Source organism: Schistocerca piceifrons, chromosome 2 (assembly GCF_021461385.2).
Source record: "Schistocerca piceifrons isolate TAMUIC-IGC-003096 chromosome 2, iqSchPice1.1, whole genome shotgun sequence".
Taxonomy (NCBI): Eukaryota; Metazoa; Arthropoda; class Insecta; order Orthoptera; family Acrididae; genus Schistocerca; species Schistocerca piceifrons.
In genome coordinates, this window is record NC_060139.1 from 87,370,599 (window position 1) to 87,388,086 (window position 17,488).

At 44.4% G+C, this 17,488-nt stretch overlaps 1 protein-coding gene across 1 annotated transcript in view; it reads left to right on the plus strand.

The window, feature by feature from the left end:
* The window catches only part of LOC124775167 (chaoptin-like), a 152,164-nt gene that overhangs the window by 55,318 nt on the left and 79,358 nt on the right, over positions 1–17,488 (plus strand). The window contains exon 4 of the mRNA XM_047250007.1: positions 15,867–16,331. Within this exon, the coding sequence (XP_047105963.1) occupies positions 15,867–16,331 (465 nt within the window). The remainder of the gene's footprint in view (positions 1–15,866; positions 16,332–17,488) is intronic.

A 17,488-nucleotide genomic window follows, 5' to 3' on the forward strand; every position in this document is an offset into this window, starting at 1 on the left:
ATCGACATTTGCTGTCTCTCTGTATCTCCTCCATGTCCGAACAACATCGCTTTGGTTCAATCCATGACGCCTGGGCACTTCCCTTGTTGAGAGCCCTTCCTGGCACCAAGCAACAATGCTGACGCGATCGAACGGCAGTATTGACCGTTTAGGCAAGGCTGAATTACAGACAAAACGAGACGTGCACCTTCTTCCTATTGGAATGACTGGAACTGATCGACTATCGGACCCCGTCCGTCTAATAGGCGCTGCTCATGCATGGTTGTTTACATATTTGCGCGGGTTTAGTGCCATTTCTGAACAGTCAAAGGGACCGTGTCTGTGATACAATATCCACAATCAACGTCTATCTCCAGGAGTTCTGGGAACCGGGGTGATGCAAAACTCTTTTTGATATGTGTATTACAAAAGTCATTTGAATTGGTTACTCCCTCCACGCCAAAGACGGCTGCTGTCACTCGTAAGACCTGCAGTGTCACGTGCTGTGACGTACGCGCAAAGACCTATCTTTCTCGTGGGCCAGGCCTTTCATGCTGCGACCTCAGTGCTTCAGTTCTACCAAGTGGGTCGCGAGTCGTAGCCGGGCCGTTGAGCTAGCAAGAGCACTGCGCGCGAAAGGGAAGCAAGAAGGCTCAACGTTCAGATACTGGTCCTATTTACAGATTTAATCTGAGAGCAAGTTTCGAAGTTCCTAACATTTCACTAAGAAGCGGCGTCCCTTCTGAGATAACTGTACCAGCTCCTCTTTAATCCAGTTTTTTGTGAGTTTAACCAAAAGTATGGGTAAAATGTTTAGCCTCACACATATTGAGCTTCAAAGAAGATATTTGGCTTGCAGAAGAGAGGTTTTTTTTCGTAAGGGCGCATGTGAGGTGCAAGGAGAAACTAATAGTGCAACCGGGTACGATTGGCCTCCATATTGGTGAGACGTTAGAAATGTCGGTATTGTCCCAGAACCGACTGCAGTAAGTTGACATACGCGGTTTCTCATTAGTGTCCGTCCGGTTGAGAAACGGATTTCGAGACCTAGGTTGTTGAAGCCAGCAGAAGCGACCAATACGATGAGAACTGAGCAACCTTTCTTCTTCCCTCTTCTTATCTCGTATAGTATTTGAGGTTAAAGACCTCGTAAGTTGTATACCTATGGAATACTTCTTTTCCGACGAAACATAGATTTTTAGAGCAGTATTTGAACTGAACGTAGGTTGAAAAATATCAATAATGATTGTCAAAAATCTATTGTGAGCAGAGTATCTCTCGACATGTTTTTGAGTAGGAACTGATTAAATTCTGTCCCAAGGCGCAAGTAACGATTCTAGTGCTAGGAGTAAACATAGCAGCTAATGGCTAGTAGCTATCGGTTACTTCTGCCGGTCCAAAAAAGAAGTCGACTGAACGAAACGTAAACTACCGCTTTAATCTCGTGATTATTCGTGACCAGTAGGGAAGCCGTTTGTCAGTAAAAGTGGGTGTAGCAATTCGTTTGGCAGTCAAACCTTTTACGACCTCCCTTAAAACTTTTATATCGCTCTTAAACTTCTTACCATCCATAAAATTCTTTTCATACGCTAAACGGAAATTGTCTTGCTCTCTGCTGCCCGCTTTTTCGTCATATTTGACGCCACTTCTGTGTTGGTTAGTTCGATAAATACAACTAGCAAAATCAGAACTGACAAAACGAATGTTTGCTTGGAGAAGATGAGAATTAAAATCATCCATACCTCACATGCTGTGACTAGACAACATTGTTTGTAAACTGTGTAAATGTGTCATTGTAGCGTTTACACTGTTCGCATGTTACACTATTCAAGTGTGCCAACATTATTAACCTAAGAACCATATTTGAGAGCCATTCTGCTTCTAATCACACCCAACTGGGGATTCTTATGGATCTGTTCTATTCAGAAGAATTGTCTAAGAGTAAATCATCCAGATTATCTTGATACTTAACCAATAAAGATAAAACAGTTTTTTTACTACACGCCGCATAAGAACAAATTAAGTACAATATTGTGTATGTTGGCGACACTACAGCGGTGCACATTACACAGAATAAGTTACTAAATAGATCAGTGATTCCGATGTGTATTCAGAACGTCATATTACCTGTCAAGGAATGAAAAACAGTTTTATAATGAGTTTCAACAAATATTTTAGTACATAATGTGTTGTTAATGAAAATACAGGATGTTCCAAAATTCAGTACCCAAACTGACAGATAGGATGACGTAAAAAAAAGTGCATTGAGTGCCTGAAGAGTATTCAGAAGGCCCTTCTGTGTGACTGAAAATGACACAACGTTAAATATGTTTCAGTTCTTTATTATTCTGATCAGCGTTACAGTAAATGTTCAAAATGAGTACCATTAACTTCAGCAGAGAGCAGGGTATCCAGTGCTCGATGCAAATTGTGTGGCGTGTTGTCTACGTGCGTGCGGCTGCAAGAATTCCTCCTCTGGGTAGACAGAGGCAGATACACTTACGTTTTCACGGAGACCCAGATATCCACGTTTCGCGGCTCTCTCCATGTGTAGCTCTCCATATTGTGTACTGCGACGTCAAGCGGGCACTGAAGTACTACATGCATTGAATTTAAAAATTGTTATTTCTTCTGACATTTTCGTAGTATGTATTAGCCGATTGAATTACGTATTTCCAAACTACACTCCTGGAAATTGAAATAAGAACACCATGAATTCATTGTCCCAGGAAGGGGAAACTTTATTGACACATTCCTGGGGTCAGATACATCACATGATCACACTGACAGAACCACAGGCACATATACACAGGCAACAGAGCATGCACAATGTCGGCACTAGTACAGTGTATATCCACCTTTCGCAGCAATGCAGGCTGCTATTCTCCCATGGAGACGATCGTAGAGATGCTGGATGTAGTCCTGTGGAACGGCTTGCCATGCCATTTCCACCTGGCGCCTCAGTTGGACCAGCGTTCGTGCTGGACGTGCAGACCGCGTGAGACGACGCTTCATCCAGTCCCAAACATGCTCAATGGGGGACAGACCCGGAGATCTTGCTGGCCAGGGTAGTTGACTTACACCTTCTAGAGCACGTTGGGTGGCACGGGATACATGCGGACGTGCATTGTCCTGTTGGAACAGCAAGTTCCATTGCCGGTCTAGGAATGGTAGAACGATGGGTTCGATGACGGTTTGGATGTACCGTGCACTATTCAGTGTCCCCTCGACGATCACCAGTGGTGTACGGCCAGTGTAGGAGATCGCTCCCCACACCATGATGCCGGGTGTTGGCCCTGTGTGCCTCGGTCGTATGCAGTCCTGATTGTGGCGCTCACCTGCACGGCGCCAAACACGCATACGACCATCATTGGCACCAAGGCAGAAGCGACTCTCATCGCTGAAGACGACACGTCTCCATTAGTCCCTCCATTCACGCCTGTCGCGACATCACTGGAGGCGGGCTGCACGATGTTGGGGCGTGAGCGGAAGACGGCCTAACGGTGTGCGGGACCGTAGCCCAGCTTCATGGAGACGGTTGCGAATGGTCCTCGCCGATACCCCAGGAGCAACAGTGTCCCTAATTTGCTGGGAAGTGGCGGTGCGGTCCCCTACGGCACTGCGTAGGATCCTACGGTCTTGGCGTGCATCCGTGCGTCGCTGTGGTCCGGTCCCAGGTCGACGGGCACGTGCATCTTCCGCCGACCACTGGCGACAACATCGATGTACTGTGGAGACCTCACGCCCCACGTGTTGAGCAATTCGGCGGTACGTCCACCCGGCCTCCCGCATGCCCACTATACGCCCTCGCTCAAAGTCCGTCAACTGCACATACGGTTCACGTCCACGCTGTCGCGGCATGCTACCAGTGTTAAAGACTGCGATGGAGCTCCGTATGGCACGGCAAACTGGCTGACACTGACGGCGGCGGTGCACAAATGCTGCGCAGCTAGCGCCATTCGACGGCCAACACCGCGGTTTCTGGTGTGTCCGCTGTGCCGTGCGTGTGATCATTGCTTGTACAGCCCTCTCGCAGTGTCCGGAGCAAGTATGGTGGGTCTGACACACCGGTGTCAATGTGTTCTTTTTTCCATTTCCAGGAGTGTATAAATACGCTGTATCATAGATGGGTTTTTGTCTGTCGTATTTTCGTTCGCTTTTGAGTTCCGTGTGTAATTCTGGCTCGCCATGAATGCAACACAAAGCAGACGTTTGTATTTAGCATTGTTCACATTCTCGACACAATACAGTGCATCTACTCTGGTAAAATACTCGTATCGGAGCGTTTATGAATATCTAGCAAAGAGAATTAATACTCGGGAACAATTTAACACTTTCGAAGCTATCGATAATATTTTTGTTTGGAATCCAACTAGCGGACTTCATACGTACTCATCGCTTCATAGGGGGAGCGGGCGTAGGCATTATTTTATTGCAAGCACTGAAACCGTGGAGGTTTACTACAAAATGAAGCTCAAACACTTTAGAACAATGCAACACATTGGTATATTCGCTTATAGTGAAATCATACACTTATACCATTTTTATTTTGGGATTGTGTGGAAACCACAAGGAAAAACCCGAGGAGTGCTCATAGCTTAAAATCGTTACTTTATTGAAATTGATATTATTTGTTGTATTACATAGATATATCTACGTTTATTACATCACATTCTTGTTTAATTATACAGGAGAAGTTACACAGTGCACTTGATAAAGGGCATGGATGCGGTAATATATGGAAATTGAATACCTGTTCCACAGCGTAAGAAGTCAAGAGTTTTATGCAAGCTCGAAGACCTGTATACATATACTCTAATAATCTTTTTTATCTAAACAAACGAAATGTAGAAACCCTTCAGTTCTTGTAACACAGGGAAGTATTCAAAGTAAATGAGGAAACCAACTTAGTAATCGGTCTGTGATACTTCGTTTTCAAAAGATTTTGGTATTAACGATTTTTGTGTATGCACGACAGAACACAGTTGGAAAACAGAATTTAAATATGAAATCATGGATTAGAAGCCTAAATGATCAATTGTTCATTTCGGTTGTGAATAAATCTCTGTGAAGAGACACTTGTGTGAATTTTTTATAAAACAACATCGCCAGTCAATGTTTAATGGATATCTCTTCATCTTCGTATTGACTATGCTTAATTTTGCAATAAAATATTAGAAAGCTATCTGACAGAAAATCGTGACCTGGTGAACTTACTTCGAACCAACAAGACAGATCTCAATTTGCCTGTTTATCTCATGGGTTCATAAGAGAAAAATATAACAATGATTTGCTTATGATTTTACAGTTATTATGTTAGACAGCATAAGAGTGGAGGATCACTGTAGTGAGAGATGGTTTTTGGGAAAAACAAAATTTTTCGTCGATGAAACTGAAATTAAAAAACAAGCAACAAGCAGGAGATCGGAAAGTCGACATGTCTAGTCACCACTGATAATTAAGAGGACATTTCTAAAGACACCAGATGAAAATCGTGAAATTACCATAAACAAAACTGTTACACTGATACAGCGAGTGAATCTTCAGAGAAAGTATTTCCTGCTTTTGCCGTTAAGAATTAGGCAGTCACTTATTCTTGTAGCACTGTCAGGGCTTTACCTGTAACGACGTCGTAGCTTCTTTTGTTTATATCTCAGCTCCTTATTTCAAACACGTAAACACGAGGTTGTTGCCTCTCTGACTTTCAAGGCCATTTGAATCTTTTTACTAGCTTCTATGTGACAAAAGACCGTCTAGTAGATTAATGCGGCATAAAACAGAAATTTGAGACATTGTAATATCTACTAGGAATACTTTGTACGAAGAGTAATGAACTTAGAGAGTAGCATTGGGGCAAAAAAAGCATGGGTCGTGGACAAACTATTGAAGAGTTCATTTGTCACGAGGAAATATTCGTGTACAAATTTTACGTAAAACATATGAATATGGTATCTGATCTTTCGGACAGCCGGCCGCGGTGGTCTAGCGGTTCTAGGCTCTCAGTCCGGAGCCGCGCGACTGCTACGGTCGTAGGTTCGAATCCTGCCTCGGGCATGGATGTGTGTGATGTCCATAGGTTAGTTAGGTTTAAGTAGTTCTAAGTCTATGGGACTGATGACCATAGATGTTAAGTCCCATAGTGCTCAGAGCCAGCCTTTCGGACATGTCCGAAAAAACAGATGCCATCGAGAACCATGCAGCTCTCTTTAGAGGGAAATGGTAATTAAATCAAGACTCTAAGCTGTCGACAGGCGTTGATATACATCAACGGCGACAGTTCAAAATGTGTGCCCCGACCGGGACTCGAACGCGGGATGTCCTACTTATATGGCAGACGCTCTATCCATCTGAGCCACCAAGGGCAGAGAGGAAAGAGCGACTGCAGTTGGGAATGTGGGTCTCAGTGGGAGCGAGAAAGGGATAATTCCCTGCAGTCGCACTATCCTCCGTGCCCTCGGTGGCTCAGATGGATAGAGCGTCTGCCGTGTAAGTGGGAGATCCCGGGTTGGAGTCCCGGTCGGGACACAAGTTTTCAACTGTCCCCGATGATGTATATCGACGCCTGTCGACAGCTCAGGGTCTTTATTTAATTATCATTTCATTTATGTAAAATGTTACTAATACATTTCGTTATTAACTGGATAATTTTCTTCTAGGAGGGTGGCTCACCGACACTGGTTTACAAAACTTAAGGGTGAAAGTAGCTTTGGCATGGTGTGTAATTGCCAAGTAATACTGTTTGCTGAAATTTGAACGGCGTATGAAAAGAACTGCTACAGAATAGAGCAGAGGGTAACAGGAACATGCACGAATTGAGACGAACAGAAATGACACTTTCATTCAAAGACGGTAATTTCACTGACGACAGTGCGATTTACTGATTATCCCCTGGGCATAAAAAAGGCGAGACATTTCTGGTATGTGATCACCACGCACGGGAATGCATTCTCCGCAGCGTGCTCCCATGCCAACCACAAGGTTCGTTAGGTGTCCTTGTTGTACGGCGTCCCATTCCTCAACCAGCACTGTTCACAACTGCTGCACGGTCGCCGGCCGCTGTGACCGAGCGGTTCTAGACGCTTCACTCCGGAACCGCGCTGCTACTATGGTCGAAGATTTGAATCCTGCCTCGGGCATTGATGTGTGTGATGTCCTTAGGTTAGTTAGATTTAAGTAGTTCTAAGTCTAGGGGACTGATGACCTCAGATGGTAAGTCCCACAGTGCTCAGAGCCACTTGAACCATTTTGCCGGACGGTCGTTGGCGCTTGTGCTGCAGTTCGTCTCCCCGACCTACCCCACACGTGCTCATTGAGATTTAAGTTGGAGATTTCCTCTCGTTCCAAGAGCTTCTTTGCCTGCACTGTCAGTTGCGGCTGCATATTGCCATCCCTAGAAATAAAGGTCAACGGTGAATCCACCTCTAAAAAGGCGCAGATGGGAAAGGACGACAATGTCACAACAACGTTGATCGATGAGAGTACCGTGTTCGAAGATATGGACATCAGTACTGTCATGGAACATTATGCCTCTCCACACTGTTGACACCTGGACCACTAAAATGACCACGTTCTGCAATGCTCCACGTCCTCTCCAACGGCGAGAGGAGTAAAAATACATAATTCATCCGGGAACATTGAGGAAATAAAATCATTTCTGAAAGAATATGTTGTTGAGATCTTCAGTACAGAGACTGGTTTGATGCAGCTCTCCATGCTATTCTATCCTGTACAAGCTTCTTCATCTTCAAGTACCTACTGCAACCTACATCCGTCTGAATCTGCGTAGTGTATTCATCTCTTCGTCTCCCTATACGATTTTTACCCTCCACACTGCCCTCCAACACTAAATTGATTATCCCTTGATGCCTCAGAACATGTCCTACCAACCGATCCCTTCTTCTACTCAAGGTGTGCCACAAATTTCTCTTCACCCTAATTTTATTCAATACCACCTCATAAGTTATGTGATCTACCAATCTAATCTTCAGCATTCTTCCGTAGCACCACATTTCGAAAGCTTCTATTCTTTACTTGCTAAACTATTTATCGTCCACGTTTCACTTCAATACATGGCCATAATCCATACAAATACATTCATAAACGACTAACTCACCCTTTAATCTCTACTCGATGTTAACAAATTTCTTTTCTTCAGAAACACTATCCTTGCCATTGCCAGTCTACATTTTATATCCTCTCTCCTTCGACCATCATCAGTTATTTTCCTCCCCAAATAGCAAAAATCATTTACTACTTTAAGCGTCTCATTTCCTAATCTAATACCCTCACCATCACTCGATTTAATTAGACTACATTCAATTATCCTCGTTTTGCTTTTGTTGATGTTCATCTTATATCCCCCTTTCAAGACACTGTCCATTCCGTTCAACTGCTCTTGCAGGTCCTTTGCTGTCTCTGTCGGAATTACAATGTCATCGGCGAACCTCAACATTTTTATTTCTTCTCCATGGATTTTAATACCTACTCCGAATTTTTCTTTTGTTACCTTTACTGCTTGCTCAATATACAGATTGAATAACATCGGGGAGAGGCTACAACCCTGTCTCACTCCCTTCTCATCCACTGCTTCCCTTTCATGCCCGTCCACTCTTATAACTGCCATCTGGTTTCTGTACAAATTGTAAATAGCCTTTCGCTCCCTGTATTTTAGCCCTGCCACCTTCAGAATTTGAAAGAGAGTATTCCAGTCAACATTGTCAAAAGCTTTCTCTAAGTCTACAAATGCTAGAAACGTAGGTTTGCCTTTCTTTAATCTATTTTCTAAGGTAAGCCATAGTGTCAGTATTGCCTCACGTGTTCCAACATTTCTACGGAATCCAAACTGATCTTCCCCGAAGTTGGCTTCTACTAGTTTTTCCATTCGTCTGTAAGGAATTCGCGTTAGTATTTTGTAGCCGTGACTTATTAAACTGATAGTTCGGTATTTTTCACGTCTGTCAACACATGATTTCTTTGGTATTGGAATTATTATATTCTTCTTGAAGTCTGAGGGTATTTCACCTGTCTCATACACCTTGGTCACCAGATGGTAGAGTTTTGTCAGGACTGGCTCTCCCAAGGCGTCTAGTAGTTCTAATGGAATGCTGTCTACTCCCGGGGCCTTGTTTCGACTCACTTATGAAAAGTGTCTTGTTGAACGAGAGCTCCCGATCGCGTGCGGCCCCGGTTAGGAAGCAGGCCGCTCTTGAGTCGAAACAAGAATTACAACTACTCTACACAAAAAGTCAGGAAACCACAAGACACACTCATAGCTACTAAGGAATCGGTAGCTATTACCGTCTCATAAGGTCACGATTTTTGTTCAAGCATTTATCAATTGTAAGCCAATCTCTCGATAGTGGTCAAAATATTTCAGGATCCTGGACTAGAATCCGCTTGATTCGAGGCCCAACCTAAAACCGGCCAAATAACTCCTAACCGCGTTCAAATTGTTCACGTGGCTCTGAGCACTATGGGACTTAAGTGCTGTGGTCATCAGTCCCCTAGAACTTAGAACTACTTAAACCTAACTAACCTAAGGACATCACATATTGATGTTCCCCGCGATCGGCTTCTACCAGTTTTTCCATTCGTCTGTAAAGAATTCGTGTCAGTATTTTGCATCTGTGGCTTATTAAACTGATAGTTCGGTAATTTTCACGTATGAATAAGACTGCTCATTAATATCCAAATGCACCACTTTCACATTAATGATTATCGTAATGAATCATTTTCTTGCGCTTCGTTATTTGCTTGCCCTTTTCTCATTTTTGCATTATTACCATTACTCCTCTCCCTGGGATCTCGTTAAACAACATATTTAACCAATTACATACCATTCTTCACACCAGCTTTCTCTGTAGTGATTTCTAGACGGAATTTCGGAATTGTTTAACATCATAAAAGACATCGAATCCTGCTCTCTAATTTTTTATGGATGCTAACCAAAAATTAGATGGACCAAAAGAAATTCATAAAGTAATCTTGATATATCAGCAAAAATCTTCTGTAATCAACACTTCGTAATAATAAAATAGATCTCACAAGAGAGCTATCCTGTGTGAAGTTCTGACGCACAGACCTCATGATAAGAATTAAAAGAGGCAGCATATTAAATATTTTTTTGTTTATTTGGTGTGACAATGCACACACCCTCACAGAATCTTGGCGTTGACGGGGGGGGGGGGGGGGAGGGAGGGGGGGGGAGGGGGTCATGTTTCTCTTAGTATATGTCTGCGTGCTTTATTATTTGAAGCTGTAGAGCGCCTCTTTCTTTTCCAGTAGATAATGTATTCAGATAATATATTAATCTACTGCAGTCTTCACATTGTTTCTAAAACAGCCGCCTCATTGTTGCCAGTTCCTTTTCTAAGGTTATAGATTTATTTCTGTTTTAAACCCAAAATCTTGTTATTGCGAGGTGAGTCGAGTACACCGAATACATAATGCTATGTTCGCTGTTTGTTGCAGCAATAATTTATGGGCATCTTGTCTGTAGGACTATTCTTAACTTCGCACGCAGAATAAAATTATACGGCATAGATGGAACAAGCCTACACGCTGCTGACCTTACAGACATGTTCTGAAAACTATAATGCAGTTTTAGAAACTTCTAACTGAGTAACACTTAAATGATAAAAAATGTGTAGCAGCCGCAGATTACACTCCACTGTGAAAATACAAAATTATGCAAATCGCCAAGAAATTTGAAATCTTACACGATATCCTTGTCGACACACAACCAACATCTAAGCCAGTCATCAGCACTTAAACTGACGATAAACAGCAGGAGATGAAACCAAACATCATGTTCTCGACTTTGTGAAACACACCAAGAGCTTACACTTCAAAAACATAGCTGTTATAGTGGTGTTTGTTTCCCCTTTCTCAGCTTAGCCGATTTTGAATTTCGTCATAGCTTGGACTACTCTTGAGATTCCATACCAACGCAAAAATCCACGTTACATCACCGGTGCATTACCAAGGGAGTAAAGAAGCTCTATATCCAACTACTATGAGCAGTTATCATGGAGCAGGACTGTTATCTTTACACACATTTTAATGCTGTGTTACAGAGGCAACAAGAGGAAGTATATACAGCTACAGCTGCGCACACAGCACTGAGATTTTGAACACCATACTGAGCAAACCCAGTTTGACTACTAAAAAAAAAAAAATAATTAAATAAATAAAAAAAAGCCTCTGGTTGTAAGTACAACAGCAAACCGTTGGAAGTTGTATTTCTTCACCACTATCCGACCTCTGAGCAGATCTATTCAGTCAGTCATTGAGTGACCTCCAATTTAGCGAAAGAAGGAGTAATGGAGTTAACATCCCGTCGACAACAAGCTTATTAGATACGGAACACGAGCTCGGACAGTGGAAGGATGTGGAAGAGCTGTGCCCCTTCAAAGGAACCATTCTGGAATTTGCCATAAGAGATTTAGGGAAAGTACAGTAAATCTAGATCTGATCGACCAGACGGAGATTTGAATCGTCGTCCTACAGAATCCGAGTACAGTTAGGAATTAACATGGACTCCGTGCGACGTTGCTACTTTGCGAAGGAACTGAGAAGAGACAAATATAAACCCTGTGAGTGACAATAAATCGAAACCCAGACCTTTGTGTCTGTAGCGTAGCGCTCACCACTTTATTTATTCATTTATTTACTGCTTTCTTTTAGCTTTTATAACAGTTTTTTCTAGCCAGCTCTCCTCCTCAGCTGTGATTTTACTCCCTTTTATATATATTCGTTTGATTTTTCTTCTTTTTCTTCTCAAAACAACTTTGGTAGTTTCTCCGGATTCATGGGCCTCTTACGGCCCTCGTGATACCCTCGCACTAAGGGATCTTCTCGTACAGCGAAGTGAATAAACACGTAAATGAATAAACGTTATCCTCCTTCTTTGCTTCCAGAAACCTTTCTTAATATACATGTATTGCCTGACAAAAAAAAATGAGGCATACACAGTGGGAGGAAGAAGTGGAACGAAACTTTACGAGATGAAACGGAATGTGACGTTACTACATTGATTAAGAAATCGAGTTAAATTTGTACAGAAGGCAGTATGAGGCCACTTATCAGTATGATGTACTCTGTCTGGCATCGATGCACCTTTTTGGTTGGGAAGGGTTTCCCCTCCGAAGACAAGCCGGCCAAGAACTCTTATAACTGTTCCTTGATACCTTCGATATAGGTACATGGACGTAGTTGATGTCCTTGCTGGTCTCACACATATTCTCTCAGGGACAAATCTGGGCATCTTGGTGGCCACTGGAATATCTCATCATCAAGCAGACACTTCACAGAGACATTTCAACGTGTGGGATGTGCCGTTGTGCTCACAGAGCTTCCTCCCTACTACCAGCCGTGACCTAAAATCCAACCCGATGGCTGAGCACACTAGGACGCCAGGAGCAACAACACTGTGCATCCCCAGAACACTGGATTAGTGGGAATTCTCCCTGCGCGAGGACTACACTCGTCGATGATGGTCATGCAGGGTAGTTCATAACAGAGTTTCATCTCTCAGTAAAAAGCAGCATCTGTGCATGCTTTCTCATGAAGGCTACAATCCAGTTGTACCCGTTTCTGCTGTGCTGTTAACGGCAGCCTGCGCAAGGGATGGTCCAGCTGCTGCTGGTCTCCTACCGATGTTACGGAATGACAAAGAATATTGCGAGGAGTCCGTTACTTGTTATCGGACGGCAGGTGATGATGTTAAGGACTAGGAAGTGCCTGGTGCTCAGTGCTGTACTCCTTCCCTGTGGTGGTCAGGCGTGGTCGACAAGAATCTTGACGATGAGTATGTCTATCCTCACATTCCCATGCAGTCCAACAGAGGGCCATTGTCACATCCAAAAGCCCCACAAGTCTGGATATTACGTCGTCGAAAAGACGGGTAAATGGGGACCCACAATGAGCCCACATTAAAACTCTAGCAGATGGTGGTAACTCTGGGCCGCACGAGTAAATAGCGCCTCCGTGTCCTTCACAGTGATTACTCAGCATCTGGCGCTATTCATACTCATTACATACTTTATTAAATCCTGTAACCGCACTGAATTCGAATAACACTAATGCCTATTGTGGTGGCTGTCCTACTTGTCACGAAGATTGCATCTATTATCACCGAGCGAGGTGGCGCAGCGGTTAACACAGTGGAGTTGCATTCGAGAGGACGACGGTTCAGACCCACGTCCGACCATTCTGATTAGGTCTTCTTTGATTTCCCTAAATCGCTTCAGGCAAACGCCATGATGGTTCCTCGGAAAGGGCAGGGCCGATTTCCTTCCCCGTCCTTTCCTCATCCGATGGGACCGATGACTTCGTTGTTTTGTGCCCTGCCCCAAATCAACCAACCGACCAATCATCTCTTATCATTTACATACGTACCGATGCTGCATAGGTATACATCTACATCGTTACTCTGCAGTTCACACTTAAGTGCCTGGCAGAGGGTTCATCGAACCATTTTCATACTACTTTCTACCATTCCACTCTCGAATGGCGCGTGGGAAAAAAAGAACACCTAAATCTTTCTGTTCGAGCTCTGATCTCTCTTATTTTATTATTATGATCATTTCTTCTTACGTAGGTGGGTGTCAACAAAATATTTTCGCATTCGGAAGAATTTCGTAAATAGATTTCGCCACAAAGAAAACCGTCTTTGTTTCAGTGACTGCCAGCCCAACTCGACTATCATATCACTGACACTCTCACCACTACTGCGGGATAACACAAAACGAGCTGCCCTCCTTTCCACTTTTTTTTTAATTTCCGCCACAAACCTACCTAGTAAGGATCCCACACCGAGCGGCAATACTTCAGCAGAGGACGGACAAGTATAATTTAGGCTGTCTCTTTAGTGGGTCTGTAGCATCTTGTAAGTGTTCTGGCAGCAAAGCGCAGTCTTTGTTTCGCCTTTTCCACAATATTAGCTATGTGGTCTTCCCAATTTAAGCTGCTCGTAATCGTAATTCCTAGGTATTTAGTCAAAATTGACAGACCTTAGATTTGTGCGACTTATAGTACACCCAAAATTTATCGGATTTCTTTTAGTACCAATGTGCATGACCTCGCACTTTTCTTTGTTTAGTGCCAATTGCCACTTTCCGCACCATACAGAAATTCTCTCGAGACAATTTTGCAATTGCAATTGATCGTCTGATGGTTTTACTAGACGGTAAACTACAGCGTCATCTGCAAACAATCTAAGGGGGCTGCTCAGATTGTCACCAACAGCAGAGGGCCTATGACGCTACCTTGCGGAACGCCAGGTATCACTTCTGTTCTACTCGACGATTTACCGTCTATCACTACGAACTGTGACCTCTCTGAGAGGACATCACGAATCCAGTCACACAGCTGAGAGGATACTCCATATGCACGCAATTTGATTAATAGTCGCTTTTGAGGAAATCTAAATATGGAAGTTGTACTGATGCCTGATCATGTCTGGTGGGTGCTTCATTATTTTTGGCAGGCAGCGCGTATTTTAAAATGGATTTACGCTTCATATTTCCTATTTATACATTTTATCAACGCAGGAAAAATTATGTAATAAAATGAAACATCTGCAGCCGTCCTTTCGATGTTATTTATTACATACCAACAAGTTTCGGTGACTCAGTCCACGATCTTCAGGACTTCAATGGCTGTGAGAATGTGAACACCATGAAACATCTGCAGCCGTCCTTTCGATGTTATTTATTACATACCAACAAGTTTTGGTGACTCAGTCCACGATCTTCAGGACTTCAATGGCTGTGAGAAGGTGAACACCAGTCATATACACAATCCCCTCAGAGGCCAACGTCTATGAACTAGATTCCTTAGACTACTAAAACCGCGATGTTGGTGGTTGATTCACGCAGATACACTATCGCGGTTACTATAGTCTACCGAATTGACTTCCTAGATGTTGGCCACTGATGAAATTGTGTTTACGATTCGAGTTCGCACCTCATTGTCAGTGAAGGCCTGAGGACGGTGTACTGAGTCACCGAAACTGACTGCTGTATAAGAAGTAACATGGATAGAACGGCTGCAAGTGGTTCGTTTATTACATTGGTGAAAGGCCGCAGTCCCACAAACCTTCAATCACAAGGATGGACGAACAAAATCCAACATTATTTCGTATCGGTTTTACAATTTAAGAGTCAGAGAAGCTAAAGTTTTTTAAAATGGATTTTATTTTTTCATCATGGTTAAATTTCTTTACTAGAAATCTTATTAACCAATTTTTGTTTTTATTAAATACGGTTTGCAAAATGTTGCCATACGTTTCTACCTTTATTGATAGCGTATCTTTGACTTTTCGTGCAATCGGTAGCCAAGTAAATTAAAAAAAATGTTCAGGTACTTTGCAGCTCCTTTCTTAATGGCACAGGATGCAAATTTTTAGATTAATCTTTAGAAAAATGGTTGAAATGGCTCTGAGCACTTTGGGAGTTAACATCCGAGATCATCAGTCCCCTAGACTTTAACCTAAGGACAGCACACAGATCCATGCCCGAGGCAGGATTCGAACCTCCGACCGTAGCAGCAGCGCAGTTCCGGACTGAAGCGCCTAGAGCCGCTCGGCCACACCAGCCGGCATTAATCTTAAGACAGAGCTGTTTTATTTTTCGGGATTGTATGTAGCTTTATCAGAATTTTCGGACTGAAATGATCTTCTGCGCTTGTAGCGACCAACACCAGTTTGTTCGTTGAGCCACCAGCCAGCACACTACGTCACTGCATGCCACTAAACACTGTAATTCCTTCTCCACTCAGACGAGGCCTAAAGTAGATGTAAACATCGTTTATCTTAGAAATAGTAGCATAGTACAAAAACAGTTTTTTCATCGGATGCTAAACGCTTGCTGGTGTTATTATTGCAGCAATCAGATCGCGTCGTTGGACGGCCCCGGATCGGACTGGGTGCGCGTCTGCGAGAACCTTACCAACTTGTTCCTCGGCGAGAACGAACTCGCCGAACTGCCGGTCAAGTACGCGGCTAACGGGATCAACGGAAACGGCATCAACGGCGGCGGCGGCGGCGCGGTCTCCTCGCTGCGGGACTGCAACAAGCTGACGTGGCTGAACGTGGACTCGAACCGGCTGCGCGCGCTGGAGGGGGGCGCGCTGCCGCCGTCGCTGCAGACGCTCAGCGCGTCGCACAACCTGCTGTCGGCGTTCCCCGCGGCCGCCGTGGACGCGCTGCCCGCCCTCTCGTGGCTCTACCTGCGCGACAACTACATCGCCGACCTGCCGGCCGTGGCGCTGCGCCCACGCCGACACCGCCTCGAGCAGCTCGACCTCGGCGACAACGGCATACACGCCATCCCGGAGACGCTGTTCAACGGGTGAGGGCGCCAGCCGCACCGACGCTGTAACTACTTGTTTGTCACCACAACGACAACAAAAATTCTCCTCTGTTCTTAAGACCTGCCTGTGCTAGAGCGGTGTGACTTTCTCCTTTTCCTTGAACACACCCGCACACTATATATTGTCGGCCGCATTGATCCCCCTCACCCCTGGTGTCTCCCTTCCACTCCACCCCCAGCCCGTTGCCGCGCCTTTACCGATGTGTCCCACCCTCTCTCCATCTCCAAACCCTCCGCCTCCTTTCCCAATGTACCTTCCTCCACCTACCCGTCCTGGATGTTGAGCTTCGCCCTGACATCTACCCTTCACATCATCTCTAACCCCAACTTCCTCCTGCCTCCTCCTCAGGGTTCCCTCTCCTCCCCCTCCCTTCTCCTGAGCGGCTTCCCCCTCCTACTCCCCCTACCTCTCTTGTGCTCCCCTTCAGTGTCTCTGGACTCCCTCCTGCCTTGTCTTCCCTCTTCATCTTCTGCCCCACCAATCTCCTGCGGCTTAGTGTACCCGCTGACGCCCCTACTCTCTTCATCCCGCTTCCTCCCCTGCTGCCCCCTTCCTCCCCCCTCCTTTTCCATCCTCTCTGGTCTCTCCCTCGGCAGGCTCCACCAGGCAGTTTTATTCTTCACCGTGTGTGCTCCAAGCAGTGGCGTAGCATGAGGGGAGACTTTGAGACTTAGTCTCCCCTGTATTCGTGCTTAAAAAAAATTCAATAGTTATTCATAAGAAAAATATAAATAACTCTCTGCTAATAGCTTTAAACGTGCGAAGACATCAGTCTTGTAGCCCGCGCCGCACTCTGAGTATTGGTGTATCTGCCTGCTTGAGACTCGACTACGCTCAGTCTCTGCCTCCCTTCTCTTGCCTGGCTGTGTGCGCCTGCGCCCCCTCCACTTCCCCTCTTCCACGAAGGCCGGTGCACTGCACTTGCTAGTAGGTATCGAGACTAGTCTCTGCCGCTTCTATGCTGGCTTTTAACACGGAAGTGAATAGTCGCGCGGTTTGTGTTCTTAGTCATTGTTGTGAGGTTTTAGTGCATATTTTTGTTGTGTCGCCAATATGAGTGATCGAGCAACTGAACACCTTATAGAATTTTTATTAAAAACGCCTTTTTCTACATTAACATACCGTACGAAAAAAG